Consider the following 15,836-nt stretch of genomic DNA (forward strand, 5'->3'; position numbering starts at 1 on the left):
ATGATGTAGATACTAGTTGTCTTCTTGTTGAACTAGAAACTAGCATGCACAATTTGACAAAGTTTCACATTAGTGATTGGGAAAACGATGTTTCCTGAAATATTAAGCATTACCCTTTAGGGAATCCTATATAAATTTTCCGTTTCTTTTTCAAAAAAATAAAAAAAGAAAGAAAAAAAGAGAAAAAAGGAAGAAGCAGCAGCTAGCAAGCATAACCCTTTTGTATAGTTTGTTTCGCGAATTGAAAAGTGAGATTCTTGGCACTTACAAACAAGTACTAAAGACTAAAGAGAAATGACACATTATTAGAAAAATCAAACCCAAATCATTGAAGCTTAAACCACCAGGCAAGCACAAGCATATGACAATTTCTAAAGTACAACAATTGCAAACTCTGTAATATGTATTTTGCCCATTTCATGATCTGAATCTACAGAGAAAATCCCTTTGTGACTCGAATCTAAATAAAACAAATAAACAATGATATAAAATGAAGATTACATGGGGACAGCACGTGCCTTGTACATACAAATATACGCCATATGCCAGTCACCTGAAACACACAAATTTCATTAGAGAAAGATCAATAAAAGCATATAGTCTACAGGTAGCAATCTCCACAAATTTTCATTGGAGGATATGTGACAGGAAACTAAGGGTGTGGTGAAACTTCTATGTGCGAGTCCATTATCTGCACAGTGAGCTCACCTCCTCCAGAGAGTTTCGTTATATCTTCCTCCCGCTGTGGGATGGGGTTATCATCATCATACTCGATCCATTTCCCTGTTTTGATGGCAAACTTATCAATTGAACCACTCATGCCAAATAAGTGATCAGCTACTACACTGACAAGGCTCAGAGAACTAACCACTTTCTTGTTTTACCCAAGCAACATAATGCCCTGAATCGGCGCTTCTCCCTTTATGGGTCAGCACAGCAACTAAATCATATATTCCAGTTAGACTTGATACTTTGTGTGACGATTCACCTGGCCGAAGAATGAGAAGGTTGATTAGAGTGAACTGGACTTCAGCAGAATTACAAGTTTTCAGAATGTGAATAAGTGTGCATATCCATAAAACTTTGCAAGGGGAGATTCACAAATCAAATATTGGTACATCAAATAACCTTACTCAAGGATATGATCAAAATTCTATTGCAATTTCCAGAATCAGAAACACTAGAAACTCTAAATTTTGAGTTGCAATAACAAACTTCTGAATTACAATGCTGTAGAACCTTCTTATTTACTGACAACAGTATAGACTTATTTACGACATAAATCTCTAGGCCCCTAATGTCCAATAAAATGTCCAGGAAGCACATCCAGTCACAAAGTAACCAGCAAAATCAAATACTAAACTGCCAATGAGGCCCTAGATCTCAAACACACAGCATGTGAAAAAAAATATAGAAATACAGAAGAGATGCCTAGGCCCAGCCCAGGAGAAATTATATAACAATTTACCCTCTTCAGATGTGGCCTTTGAAGATTCCCCACTTCCACTGGATGGTCCCTGTATACATGACACAAACAGAAGTAAGACATGCCACAAAAAAAGAAAAAAAAAAAAACACATAAAACTTATATATATAATCACAAGTGTTGCTTAAATAGCAGCTCACCTCTGCATCAGTCATCTTGACATCGTTATCTTTTGAGCCAGAGCTTTTCTCATTTACTTTCAAGCCAAGCTTTCTACCCTCCTCATCCCGTAGAATCTGAGTCATTTTTAGTGTTAGAAAACAGCCATGGCCACCACCAAAGAATACATTTAACTTTAAGTTAAACCCTGCCAAGGCTTTTGCTATAATATACCTGGCGAGGTGCTTCCAATTGTTTGCGAAGATCAGCTGAACAGAAATCATAAACATCCAGCTCTAATGGGTAATCCACTTTCTGAGAGCACAAGCATGTTTAAGCCTAAATAAATAGATTTTTAAAAAAGAAGATACAAATAGAGTTCTAATGGAACTTTTAGCAAAAGCAGATTATTAACCTTGACCAAATGGCTTCTCTAATATAAAACCAATCATCATATAATATATATACTTCTTTGGCATCACACAAATAATACTTTCACCATAAAACATCCAAGTATTTGCCAATAATTTACCATATAAGCTCAATTAACTGTTACAAAAGAAAAGAAACTCACACGCAAAATCTTGGCCTTCTGATTTGACTCCCTCTTCCAGAAAAATCGAACAAATTGAACAGTCAAGTACCTTCAAAATGCACAATGTGAGAACTCATAAATCAAAAGGCCTTTCATAACTTACATATAGGGAAATAGCAAATATGAGTGAAATCAAATCAGAAAAGTTTACAATTATTCAATCATCTCACCAAAAATTGACAGTTAATTGAATTACACTGTATTGAACTCAACATCTAGAATAGGGAACTTGTTACCTTGGCAAATCATTGATGCAAGACTCTTTCAAATAAATTGCACTACGCCCTAAGGAAGGGGAAGCTTTCTCCAGCTCAGATTTCAAGCCCTATACAACTCACCCAGTAAATTTGATGAGATAATATTCATACAATATCAGAGAGATTCATTCTTGCTGAAAAAGGAATAAGGAATACTAGAAAAATCAATCGCATGGTGCAAGCAGAAGACTATAAAGTAATAGGTAGAGAAAACACCAATAACAGAAGACTTAGGAGAAGATCCTATAAAAAACATGAAGAAAGGGTTCACAAAAAGAAACAGAGTAGTCAGAAAGTTAGAAACAATTGAATAGTCACTTCTAAATGAGCGTCATCTTTTTTCTTATGAAAAGACAAAAATTTGTCAAGGAAGAAGATGATAGCATTGAGAATGAGGAAATATCACTATCACAAGGAGTTGAGAAAATGATAGTAAGTTACCATCGAAACAGATAAAAGATATTTACAAATGGAATATAAAATTTTAACACATAAAAGCAACACTAGGAAAAGATTAAAATTGGCAAGCAAATTGCTGGTAATGCTTACATGCTTTAGTCCTTCATGCAAATGGTTCACATCCTGTGATATGTGGCACTTAAGTGAATAAACTGATTCTGTCTCTGAACTCTCTTCGCCAGTTTCTTGGCAATGTATCCTAGCAACATTAAAATTTTTCCAGAAGTTTTGTTATTTAGACAAGTGAAACAACCAGAGGCTTACAATACATCAGTATTGACAAAAAAAGTTGACAGAACACTGCCAATGTAAAATTCAAACTAATGCTACTATTTTAGGTTATCTACCTGCTTACAAGATCAATCCCAAAAAGTTCTTTCACTGTATCCGGATTTTCACTGCAGAAAAGTTAAAGAGGATAAAATCATTCAATAAAAAATTCAAATGGCAACATATAGCTAAATGACTATGCAGGAAGACCTAATTACAAAACTTAATATCTTGAACAAAACTATCTTAAACCTCATTTAATGAGAGAGCAAGTTAAATTCGGAAAAACTAGTAATAAGGACATCAATCATATAGGATGTTCAGCTTCTGTAAATTCGGTGTCACATGCCTATTTGCAGTGTTACATAGTCATCATTATGATGCCATTATATAAAAGTCAAAAGCACCTGGGACTTGGTGGTCTAAGAGACTGTGAAAGAGTGTATAAAAGTTGTGTCCAACATTCTTCAGCATCCTGCCATATATTTTCAAGCATTTGGATCACATCTCGACAAAATTAAATAGGTTAGACTATTGCAAGCAGCAGGCAGATATTAGACATGTGAAATACCTGCTGCATGAAGAGACCATTATGCAATTGACCAAATTGTGGATACTTTTTGCGCAACACCTGCAAATAGAGAAAAAAGGGAATAAATGGTCTACTTATTCATCCTCCTCGTATCTCATCAAGGAAGGTGCATGGCAGCAACTACCAACTGCCTAACAATGACTTCGATAAAAGTTTCCAACATGAGCTTTTGACAAAAATTAAAGGAAGCAGCCCATCAAATCTAATACCACAAATTATATGCGACAAAACAGAAAAGGAGAACAAACCATCCAAAACTGCATAGGTGCCACAGGCTTGACACTTTTATCAAGCTCATTAAACAGCTCACGAGTTGCAGTTGTCAACATATGAGATGTCTGATCCAAATCATTTCTCCTGTCAGATGGATACCTAACCAAAAGACACATTGGAGCAATGCACATCAGTTATATAAACACTATTATTCTGCCACTTGGAAACTGTTAATAAAAAAAAAACAAAACTAGTAGCAAACTAACAGAACTTACTTTACTAAAGCAGACTTCAACTCTGGAACAGAATGCAAACACTGTACTGTAGAGTTCATGTAACAGGTGTTTCCCAGATTAAATAGGCCAGCAGTATGACCCTGGGAGCAGAGACAACATTAGAAATGTACTTACCAAAACTAAGCAAGAAATTATATGCAGGGGAAAAAAAACTAGTGTTAGTGCGCATTTTGCAGCAAATTTAAACTTTGCTAGAGAACATGACTTAATTTTGGAACTAAAAAAATGCAAAATTCTGAGGTGAAGCATATAGGTATACTTGGCCAACCATATCTGGTTACGAGGCTCACAGCCTTGGACAACCACCCAAAATAACCTGCAAGTATTACATGCTATGGCCCTGCATTTTGGGATCGGGTTATGGGTCTATTATTCACCACAAGATCGAAAGAAGGTGAAGAGTGTTTGCTGGAATTTCTACTCTTTCGACCTATGTTGAATTACACTTAAGGGCTCATTAGAGAGAACCCTACAATGTCTGAACTTTAGGAGGAGTTCACAAACTTGAAGAAATTCATGCTTGTCTCATTCCGTAAGAAAATAAGATTTAAATAGTTACAAGAGAAGGTAGGGTAGCCTCTAACCCTTAAACCTACTTGCCATAATTAAAAACAAAAGTTAAGGGAAATTTATATACCGAATATCCTAAGAATTACTAAATAGGAAATTAACTAGCAAAATATTAAGAAGAACAATTAAGAAAACTTAATGATCCTAAGAATCACTATAATAGCTAAATAGGAAATTAATTAGTAAGACATTGGAATACTGTAACATTACAAGTAAAAAAATAAAAGAAGTACTGCATGAAAGGTGCAACATGAAAAATAGGTCAATCCAACATCTTCATTTGATCGCACAAGTCAAGAGTTTCTTCACTTATATAGAATCAAAGAGAAGAAGAAATGGAAAACTAGCAACAATCAGAAAACAGAATGAATCTTCTATACGTATAATTAGATTTTGCCATATTTCTATGTCAACAGTATTTTACAATTAATACATTCTTCGACATAAGTGAGACATAAAATCATGTGGCTGCCAAGTTATACAGCCAATAGCAGGTTGTAGCCATGAAATGGTACACCAGAAATTCAATCATAAAAGAAAAAAAATGAACCTTACCACAGCAACCACTTGCTCTTCTTCTGGAAGATCTTCCATGAAAACAGGGCCCTTCTCAGGGGCTTTCACAATCTCATCTGCAGTTCCCATCATCATCAATTTTTGACCCTACAGCAAAATTGAAGTTCAACATCTATTTTACCAAGATATATATAAAAAGAAAAAAAAAAAATCTAAGTGACATAAAACCGAAAAGATCATTCACCTCCTTCACTCCTACTGTTGCCCAATCAGCATCATCCTGTATTCTCAAAAGAGTAAAGTTAAGAAATGTGATAGTAACATTTAATAAAAACACAATACAAACTGTATATAAAGAAGTCACAAGTTAACTATTGAAGTATCATGAAAGGGAAAAAGATGAAGCAAATAATTAGTCAATGCAGCTAAGCTAAAGCAAACAAAACCAGACATCACCTTCAATAAACCACCCTTAACCATAATTTTTTGCCTCTCGGGGGGCACTCCAGTTAGATCAAACAATTGGCACTTGAAAAGATAAGGGGGCTGGCTCGTGTCAATCTCCACTTGTGGAAAGACCTTCTTTTGCCATTTTACACTCACTGTAACAATTCATTTAAATCATTGTAATCCAAAATTAAACTTTGAAGAAGAAAAGTAAGACTTTAGAAGTGCACTGCCAATGATGCATCAACCTTCACAATTAGAAAATCAAGCATGCATGATCTTTGTCCACTTAACCACAAGTACAACATGCAAACTAGAGAACTAGGTGTCCTAAAATCAACAAAAAAAAAAAAATACACATTACGCCATTGTTTTAGTAACCTATTAAATTCAACATTAAGTAATAATTTAGCTGTTCTTCTTATCATGCTAAGATCAAAAACAGAGAGTCCCTAAAAGGACACTTCTTAAACTTAAAAAGACCTGCATAACATAAGGATTAAAGAGACATATCTTGTCCGAGTTTTTAACTATATCCTTTAATTTACATGATCTTAATACCTCAGATAATTCACATTAGATAATATTCAAGAGCATACCCCATGATAGGCAATAACAAAAGAATACCCAGTACAAAGCTTACACCAAATATACGATTTTTTGACTGAAAACCCACAAAATCATCGATCACCCAGTTCGTGAAACTCAAAAATAATAGCCGCTACATAAATAATTACTAAGAAGAATAATAACAAAAAAAAAAAAAAAAAAAACTAGAGAGCAAAGAAAGTATGATGTATACAATCCATTAGAATAAAAGTGAGTTGAAGTGAAACCTGAAAGCATGACTGGTGGGTTTCTGAGAGATCGATGGATGTGGGTTTTAACGTTTTGTCTTTCTACTTCGCTTGAGAAAAGGGAAAATTTTGAGAGAGCTTTGAGAGCTTTCGTAAGATTTCGATTTCTGATTTTATAGCAAGCAGTTTCACTTTCTGGGTCCGAATCCGAGTCCGAAAACGGAATACGGGTTACTAATAGTCAAGTTTGAACCTTTTCTTATTATTATTATAATTTATTTGTTATTTCTGTTCTCTGTTGCATTCTATTTTTGCATAATGACCCCTGGGAGTTTCTGTGTTGCTTCTACAATTCATTTTTCTTAATCCTTTTCAATAATGCATATTTGGAAAGCCTTATTCATCCATCTATAATTATAACATATACAAAAGTAAAAAAGAAAAGTAAAAATAGAAATTTAATCTTTATATATTATTTTATTAACTAAAATTAAGATTATTTGTAGAATTAAGAATCTATAAGCTAAAATCTTAACTTAGCTACGATTTTATTGAATTGACTAATAAAAATATTTATAGGATCAAAAACTTATAAGCTAAAGTTTATAGATTGAGGATGTTTATATGATCAAAAACTCCATAGTTAAAATTATAACCCTATTTTATGACTTTATTAAATAGACTAATACAAGATTTAGCAATAAGTATTCAATCATGTTTAAATCTCTATTCTAAATAGCTAGTCTAGCCTACCATGAGCTCGCTTCAGGCTCTAAGTATCATGATTATAAAATGACCATTTGCTAGCCTCATCCTACCATTTGGGGGAAGAGGATAAGCCCTATTATAGGTGAGGAACCCTCGCATCATAATTATAGAAATGAAGCTCAAGAGCAAGCACTCAAACGAGACACAAAATACTCTTACCGCTAAATAATTCAAAGCAATACCAATAGCTAAATTAGAAAAATATAGCAAGAATAGCCCGTAATCTAAAAATATAATCGCATGGGTAATACTTTTCTTGTGTATACCCTATCTTTTAAGCCAAGCGCATACAAGATTTGTGCGAGAGTGGAGAAATATAGATAAGATCCCGCCGAGATGTGGTAGCAATTTATTATTGATAAATTTATGTTTGATTTAGCATTTAGGTAACATTGTTAATATACTTTGTATATTGCATTAAATTAACATATTCGATCTAGTTAAAGATAAATAAATTGCAAAAGAAGGAACAAATGAAATATACACTCTTAGAATTTAAACTAAAATGAGCATGATATTTACCAAGTAAATTAACATTGAAATTGGGGAAATTCATGGATCACAAAGAAAAATAAAATATTAAAGTTCATATGGTGATTGAATAAATATTACTATATATAACATTTTTAAAAAGTATAACAGAATAGTTTTAATTTCAAGCATTAGTAATAATATTTTTGAAGTGCATTGTACATAATTAGAATTATAACTCTAGCTTAATTTGAAGCAAGTTAATCAATATTTTTGGATTGATATCAAATAATAATTTTAAATTATTTAGTCGGGCCAATATGAATTAGAAATTACATAAAATCTGAATATATATAAATAAATAAAAAATAATACAGTTTGTTTCTCATTCTCTACATTTGAGTTTTTGTATCATGATCGGAGTTCGGCATCCCCTCGTACTAAGTTGGGTCGCCGGAATTCAACATCCATTCTACAGCCCCTTTTCCTTTTCTGTTTTGCAGATTCTATAGGCTAAAGGACACACTCTCAAAATTTATCAGATCTATTAATATAGATTTGCCCCTGTTAACAAGCAAAGATAATATCCCCGTGATTTCCCCTTCTTAACCATGAAAATAAGATCTGTACTTCAAATCTATATATATTAATTTTATTAAATCTAAAATTCTTTTAACATATTTATTTAATTTTTTATATATAAATTTTTTATTTTAATATATGTATTTATTTTGACACATGATATTCAAATTTATATGTAATTTTATGATTTTTTATTAATTATTAATAATAAATTATATTCATAATTAAATACTATTTCTAATTATAAGAAATAATATATTAATAATTAATTATATTTCTAATTAAATAATTATTATTCTAAGAAATATATTAATTATATTTTAATAATATATTAATTAAATAATGATTCTTATTATAGAAAATAATATCTTTACATATTATATTTACTAATAAATTAATACTTTTACTTATATAATAATTTTTAATTTTAAAAATAGTAAATTAGTTATATTGGTAATTTTATATTACTGCATTAATAAAATTTTAAAAATTTAGAAAAATTAAAAAAATTTAAAATAGTTAATTTATTTTTAGTTTTTAGAATATTATGTATCAAAAAATTAATAAATTATATCATAAACTTGATTTTATAATTAAAATAATAAAAACGGTCATACAACGCACGCGTGAACGACTAGTTAAGTTAAAAACTAGTCGTTGACCCGTATTTTGCACAACCATTATTATTATTTTGTTTATAAAATCAAGTTGATGGAAACAATTTAATAAATTTTTAATATTTAATATTAATTTATAAAATTTAAAAAATAATAGCAAATTAACTATTTTCAAATGTCTTTAATTTTTTTTAAATTTTAAAATCTTATTAATGCAATAATATGAAAATTATTTATTAATTAATTTTAATATTATATAAATTAATATATTAAGATTGATATTACTATTTTTAAGATCAAAATTTTATTATATAATTCAAAAAATAATTTATTATTGAAAAGATTAAAAATATAATTTAATATATTATTTTCTAGAATTATAATTATTATCTAATTATAAAACTAATTTGTTAGTTAAGATAATATTAAAATATAATTAATATGCTATTTCTTATGACGAAATTAGTATTATTATCTTATTAGAAAACTATTTATTAATTAATATAATATGATAATATAATTAATATGTTAGTTTTTAGGATTAAAGTCAGTGTCTAATTAGGATGTAACTTATGAATCAATGATCTATAGAAAAGACTATAAAATTAGTTATGAGCTTGAATCTCACGTGTCAAAAGTAAGTATATTTGTCAAAATAAAAATCTTATATATTAAACAATAAATATACATGTCAAAAAAATTAGATCTGAGAAATTAATATATATAAATAAATGTTAAAAATATAATTACATATAAGCACTTTTAGGTTTGTGATGAAATTAATTAAGATTTGGATACAAATCACATTATTAGCAAATATTTGGGCTAAAATCCTATTTGCCTATTAAACTTAGAACCAATAGTCAATTAGTTCAAATTTTAATTTTTTGATAAATTTATCTAGCAATTTGGCAAAAATAGTCAACTCAACCCAATTAAATAATTTAATTAACTCAAAAAGTTCAATTTAATCTTTAAACTTCATATTGAAGGTCAAATTATATAAATACTAAACTTTTATTGAGTTAAAGAAAAATTATTTATTTTAACGTGATTTACTCATATAATATTTAATAAAAATAATTAATTGAAAGTTTTAAATTAAATAATATTAATTGCAATTAACAGTTGTGTCTCTTTAAATTTTTGTTGAAGTTAAAATATATCACAGTATTATTTGATATTGTTTTATAAGATATAATTTTTATATGATACGGGAATCGATTTTTTTATTTCTAAATATTTAAAATTACTTAGTATTATTTTTTTATCAATAACTCTCCATTATTATGATAATTTATAATATTTATAATAATTATGTAAATAAGTTAAAAAATTAAAGAAAATATTTCAAATAGATTTTGGCAATATTAAATTAAATAAAAATATAATTTTATATGAGTTTGGTAATATTATTTAATTTAATTTTTAATTAAAAATTTTATTTAATTATTTTTTATAATAAAAGTAAATTATGTTAAAATTAAATAATCTCACTTTAACTAAATAGAAAATTATTTTTATAAAATTTGACATTTAATATGAAATTCAAAGAATTATAGCTTTCTGTATTGGTCAAATCTTTTAAATAAATTGAATTGACCACTTTTGTCATTTTATTGGGTAAGTTGACAAAAAAAGAAAAAGAAGAGCTAACTACCCACGGACTCCAAATTCACCTATGCACTATGTTCCGGTTCACTGATAAGGAAGATAGAGTTGGGGAAGGGGCAAATTGGCGCTTTAATACAAATAGTTGTGACACAAATATGAAATATTTATCAATATATAATATGTTCTTATGAATCAAGTGAATCCTGAGAAGAAGATTACTTGAACAGGTTTCATTTACGTTTAATTGCTGAGAAAGAGAACCTGTCTATTGGCATCCGGCAAAAGTTACTACAAGTGCCAGGGCTAAACACATGAATTGCACAAATAGAAGTTTGTTCATGACTTGTCAAAACAGCAAAAGTTTTTAGAGAATAACCAAATGGCAGTAAGGAAAAGAAGGTTCCAGAGCAACGAATATCTGAATCTCATTTCAACACATACAAGAAAACCAACACTGAACCTCGTTACTACTGCATTATGCTCACAGAGTGTTACTTTAATCAGTTTTCATTCCTCTAGTAATCACAATGGGAAGTCCTGAAATACACCTACTTATCCAACCCAAGCAGAGCCCCCCATCTTTTTTCAGAATAGAGAGAAGATGAGCAACTGCAGAAATGAAAGTTTCATTAGGTGCTTGTTCCAGCATCACTGGCATTTTCACCACCACTTGATTGAGAAGCATCAGCTGAATTCTCAGTGCTTAAAATACGTCCAGTCATTGGATCAACTGGACGTGTGTCACGGTGTCCACCTTTACGCCCCATTGCCACCATTGGTGGTGGAGGTAGTAATCCTGCTCTGAAAAGAATACGTTGCAGAGGTTCAGAAGGCTGAGCACCGACAGATAACCAATACCTGTAGAAAACCAGAAGAAGATGATTATTAAAACAGGAAAAAAAAGAAGAAGAAGCTAGGTTGTCTTCTTCACTTAATTTGACAATGCCAATGAGGAAGTTTTACAAAGCTAAAGAGACTAAAAAGGTTTAACAATTTGTTCATCCTTTCATTCTTTTCCAAGGCAAAATATTTTTCATATTTTAAGATTAAGACACCATTAATTTTTTTCCCACACTGCTAAACAAGTAACTATAATTTAAATTCTGAATAATATAAATCTACAGAAGCAAATAATAGACAATAGCCCACGGTGAAGCCAAGTGGAAAGAGATGACAGTCCAACCAAAAGGCAGGCCAGATCAAGATGATAATCAGATCAATTATAAAAGAAACAACATTGCAAAGAGAATTTTATATCAGTTTTCTATTATTTCTGGGAAGGTATATAAAGATATTAGAACAAAATCTAAATCTAATTTTCCTTCTGTAAAGAACAGCTATAAATTATGTGCAGCTCATATAATCACCTTTTAATTACTTTGGCATTGCTATAAGCCCGTCATGTAACAGGCCGTGAATGGAAACTATATATAATCATAACCATATGAATGAAATTTGTATGAAGGAAGCGAGTGATATTCTGGGAAAAAATCATTGACAGAATAGAAAAACACGTATTATTGCTAAAGTAAAAGAAGGAACAAGTGCAGCATCCTGAAACAAAGAAGTAAGTCTGGGTTTATTGCAACCAAAATTGAGAAGCTGAGGTACCACTAAGACATTAACAAATCAAAATTGAGAACTTAAAATCATCCTGTCAGATTAAAGCTTGAGGAGGCTTTCTTGAACTACATGCTACAGTTATACCAGTAAGAAGTAGTGTACAAACAACATAAGTATATAAATCCCTCCTGTCAAACAATAACTCCATGATCATCATGATTACTTAAACCTTCTTATCTAAAATCTCCAGGGGTTGGCTATTCCTATCTAAATTTAGTAATTTTTCACTTTCACTCAATGTATTTTTATATTTCCAATGCTCTTTGATAGCTTTTACTGTTAATCCTCTCTCCCATGAGTTCACCAATGTAGCCAGGCATGTGTTCTCGATTAATCCCAATTATAGCTGCCTCACTTTGCAGACGAGATCCTTCCCTAGTTACAAAGAGTTCTCAAACTACTGATGAGCTCAATTCCATCCCTTCCCCTCATCATTGATAATCCCTAATCCCATAATCTCCAAGAGTCCTTCCCTAAACTTAATTTCCATATTATATTTTCCCAAATTTTCAGAAGAAATTTTCCAATTGAGTATTCCATTAACACTTAAATTTGATATGTTTGATCAAGAAGAGGATTTCAAAAGGAATTCAATAAGAGTCGAGACTAGTCACTACTGAAATTCTCAGTTGTCCCTTTACAAAAAAAAATAGTAAACCAGAAAAGTCCTAATATAAAACACAACCATATCACAATATCAAGCAATCAAATTAAAGTTACCCAACTGAGATATAAATGTATAAACATAACATATGAAACGTCTACAATAAATTTCTAGAGAAGAGTAAAAAAGTTCCTTACTTGACTCTCTCGAAATTAAGACCCATCCGTTTGCCCCCATCTTGACCTGTAAACGACGCAGACATAAAGCTTGCTTAATTCGTCTTGGCCGCATTTAGCTTTAGAAGCCATTTCAATTATTAGGTAAAAGGAATTTTAAAAGAAAGAATTAGTTTAAGCTCGAATTTAAGATTATTGAGTAGTGATAATGTGCAGCACCTGGCAAGGGATTATAGTAACCAAGAACCTCAAGGTGTTTGCCATCTCTGGGAGATCTGCTATTAGCTGCCATTACTCGATAAAATGGCCTGTTTTTGCATCCAAATCTTGATAACCGTAGCCTCACCACCATTTTTTGTCCTTTTTCCTTGTGATAATCAGATTACGAATCTCAACAGAGTAGGAAATCAGTTACGGAGCTGGCTTGTAGCTAGGGTTCTGGGTTTTATGTCCGTTCCTTTCTTTTAATTTTCAGCCATATTTATCCGGATTCTTTTACCATGTTTGCATTTTTGTCCTTCTGGATTGAAAACCGAATGAAAGAAATAGTTTTCGTTAGTTGCTTTTTTCTTTTTTCTGGCTAAATATATGCAGTTAGTATGATATAACAAAGTAGTTGATATAATATTAAAATATAATTAATGTATTATTTTTTAAAATTAAAATTAATAATTAATTAAAAATATAATTTATAAATTAATAAAGAAAATTATAGAATTATATATAAATTTGAATTATGTATGTCACAAATAAATATATATATCAAAATAAAAGTTTATATATCAAAAGTTAAATATATATTTTTAAAAAATTCAGATTTTAAAAATTAATATACACTAATCGTATATTCTTGCGTTATACAACCGTTATTATTATTTTAATTAAAAATTAAATTAATAAACATAATTTAATAATTCTTTTATATTTGATATTAATCTATAATATTTTAAAAAATAACAACAAATTAACTATATCTAAATATTTTTTTTAATTTTTTAAAAATTAAAAATTTTATTAGTATAATAATATCGTTTTTGAATTATTTATTTATTAATTTTAGTATTATATAAATTGATACTATCAATATAATTATCAATATTATTTATTATTAAATATAATATTAAAAATATAATTTAAAATGTTATTTTTCGAATTAGAATTACTATTTAATTAGATAATTAATGTATTAATGACATAATATTAAAATATAATTAAAATATTATTTTTTATAATATAATTAGTATAATTATCTGATTAAAAGATCATTTATTAGTTAATATAATATCAAAATTAATATCTTATTTCTCATGATTAGAGTCATTATTTAATTAAAAATATAATAAATTATTAATCAGTAAATTAATAAAAAATATATAAAATTATATATAAACCTCAATTACATGTATAAAAATAGTACACATGTCAAAATAAATATTTTATGAGTAAAATTTAAACACTCATATAAAAAATTAAATCTTATAAATTAATATATATATATATATATATATATATATATATGATACAACCTTAAAAAATAATATATTAATAATAAATTAATTTTCTAATTAGATAATAATTAGTTTTGTAAGTAGATAAAATATAGTATAGTAATTATATTTTAATATTATGTTATTTAATAAATTAATTTTTTAATTAGATGATAATTTTAAATAGATGAAAAATATTTTTATATATTATATTTAAATAATATATATAATAATTTTTAATTTTAAGAAATAGCAATATCAATTATAATTATGGTAATAATTTATATAATATTAAAACTAATAATAATATTCTAAAAATAATTTTATATTATTATATCAATAAAATTAAAAAATTAAATATATTTAAAATAGTTAATTTTAAGATATTATAAATCAATATTAATTTCAAAAATTTATTAAATTATATTTATTAATTTATTTTTATAATTAAAATAATAATAAAAGCTGCGATATTAAAAATATTATTTTTTCAAATTAAAATTATTATCTAATTAAAAAGTTAATATATTAATAATACAATATTAAAATATAATTAATATATTATTTTTTTATAATATAATTAGTATAGTTATCCGATTAAATATTAAAATATAATTAAAATATTATTTTTTATAATATAATTAGTATAATTATCTGATTAAAAGATCATTTATTAGTTAATATAATATCAAAATTAATATCTTATTTCTCATGATTAGAGTCATTATTTAATTAAAAATATAATAAATTATTAATCAGTAAATTAATAAAAAATATATAAAATTATATATAAACCTCAATTACATGTATAAAAATAGTACACATGTCAAAATAAATATTTTATGAGTAAAATTTAAACACTCATATAAAAATTAAATCTTATAAATTAATATATATATATATATATATGATACAACCTTAAAAAATAATATATTAATAATAAATTAGTTTTCTAATTAGATAATAATTAGTTTTGTAAGTAGATAAAATATAGTATAGTAATTATATTTTAATATTATGTTATTTAATAAATTAATTTTTTAATTAGATGATAATTTTAAATAGATGAAAAATATTTTATATATTATATTTAAATAATATATATAATAATTTTTAATTTTAAGAAATAGCAATATCAATTATAATTATGGTAATAATTTATATAATATTAAAATTAATAATAATATTCTAAAAATAATTTTATATTATTATATCAATAAAATTAAAAAATTAAATATATTTAAAATAGTTAATTTTAAGATATTATAAATCAATATTAATCTCAAAAAATTTATTA

At 27.8% G+C, this 15,836-nt stretch overlaps 2 protein-coding genes across 2 annotated transcripts; both read right to left on the bottom strand.

Annotated features, from left to right (window-relative positions):
* Positions 1-305: 305 nt before the first annotated feature.
* Positions 306-6,954, bottom strand: LOC8266402 (ubiquitin carboxyl-terminal hydrolase 7). The gene is made up of 19 exons (XM_002534076.4): positions 6,921-6,954; positions 6,637-6,831; positions 5,810-5,955; positions 5,598-5,633; positions 5,393-5,500; positions 4,247-4,347; positions 4,007-4,130; positions 3,738-3,797; positions 3,574-3,641; positions 3,244-3,294; positions 2,987-3,095; positions 2,417-2,505; positions 2,160-2,229; positions 1,820-1,900; positions 1,627-1,722; positions 1,469-1,517; positions 869-988; positions 709-783; positions 306-553 (listed from the first exon to the last, which is right to left on the bottom strand). Exons 1-19 carry the CDS (start codon positions 6,952-6,954, stop codon positions 498-500), a joined length of 1,668 nt encoding a protein of 555 aa, XP_002534122.2. The 3' UTR covers positions 306-497.
* A 4,011-nt stretch (positions 6,955-10,965) lies between these two features.
* Positions 10,966-13,603, bottom strand: LOC125371008 (30S ribosomal protein S16-2, chloroplastic/mitochondrial-like). The gene is made up of 3 exons (XM_048378723.1): positions 13,272-13,603; positions 13,074-13,119; positions 10,966-11,507 (listed from the first exon to the last, which is right to left on the bottom strand). Exons 1-3 carry the CDS (start codon positions 13,402-13,404, stop codon positions 11,279-11,281), a joined length of 408 nt encoding a protein of 135 aa, XP_048234680.1. The 5' UTR covers positions 13,405-13,603; the 3' UTR covers positions 10,966-11,278.
* Positions 13,604-15,836: the final 2,233 nt, after the last annotated feature.

Source organism: Ricinus communis, chromosome 8, assembly GCF_019578655.1.
Source record: "Ricinus communis isolate WT05 ecotype wild-type chromosome 8, ASM1957865v1, whole genome shotgun sequence".
Taxonomy (NCBI): domain Eukaryota; kingdom Viridiplantae; phylum Streptophyta; class Magnoliopsida; order Malpighiales; family Euphorbiaceae; genus Ricinus; species Ricinus communis.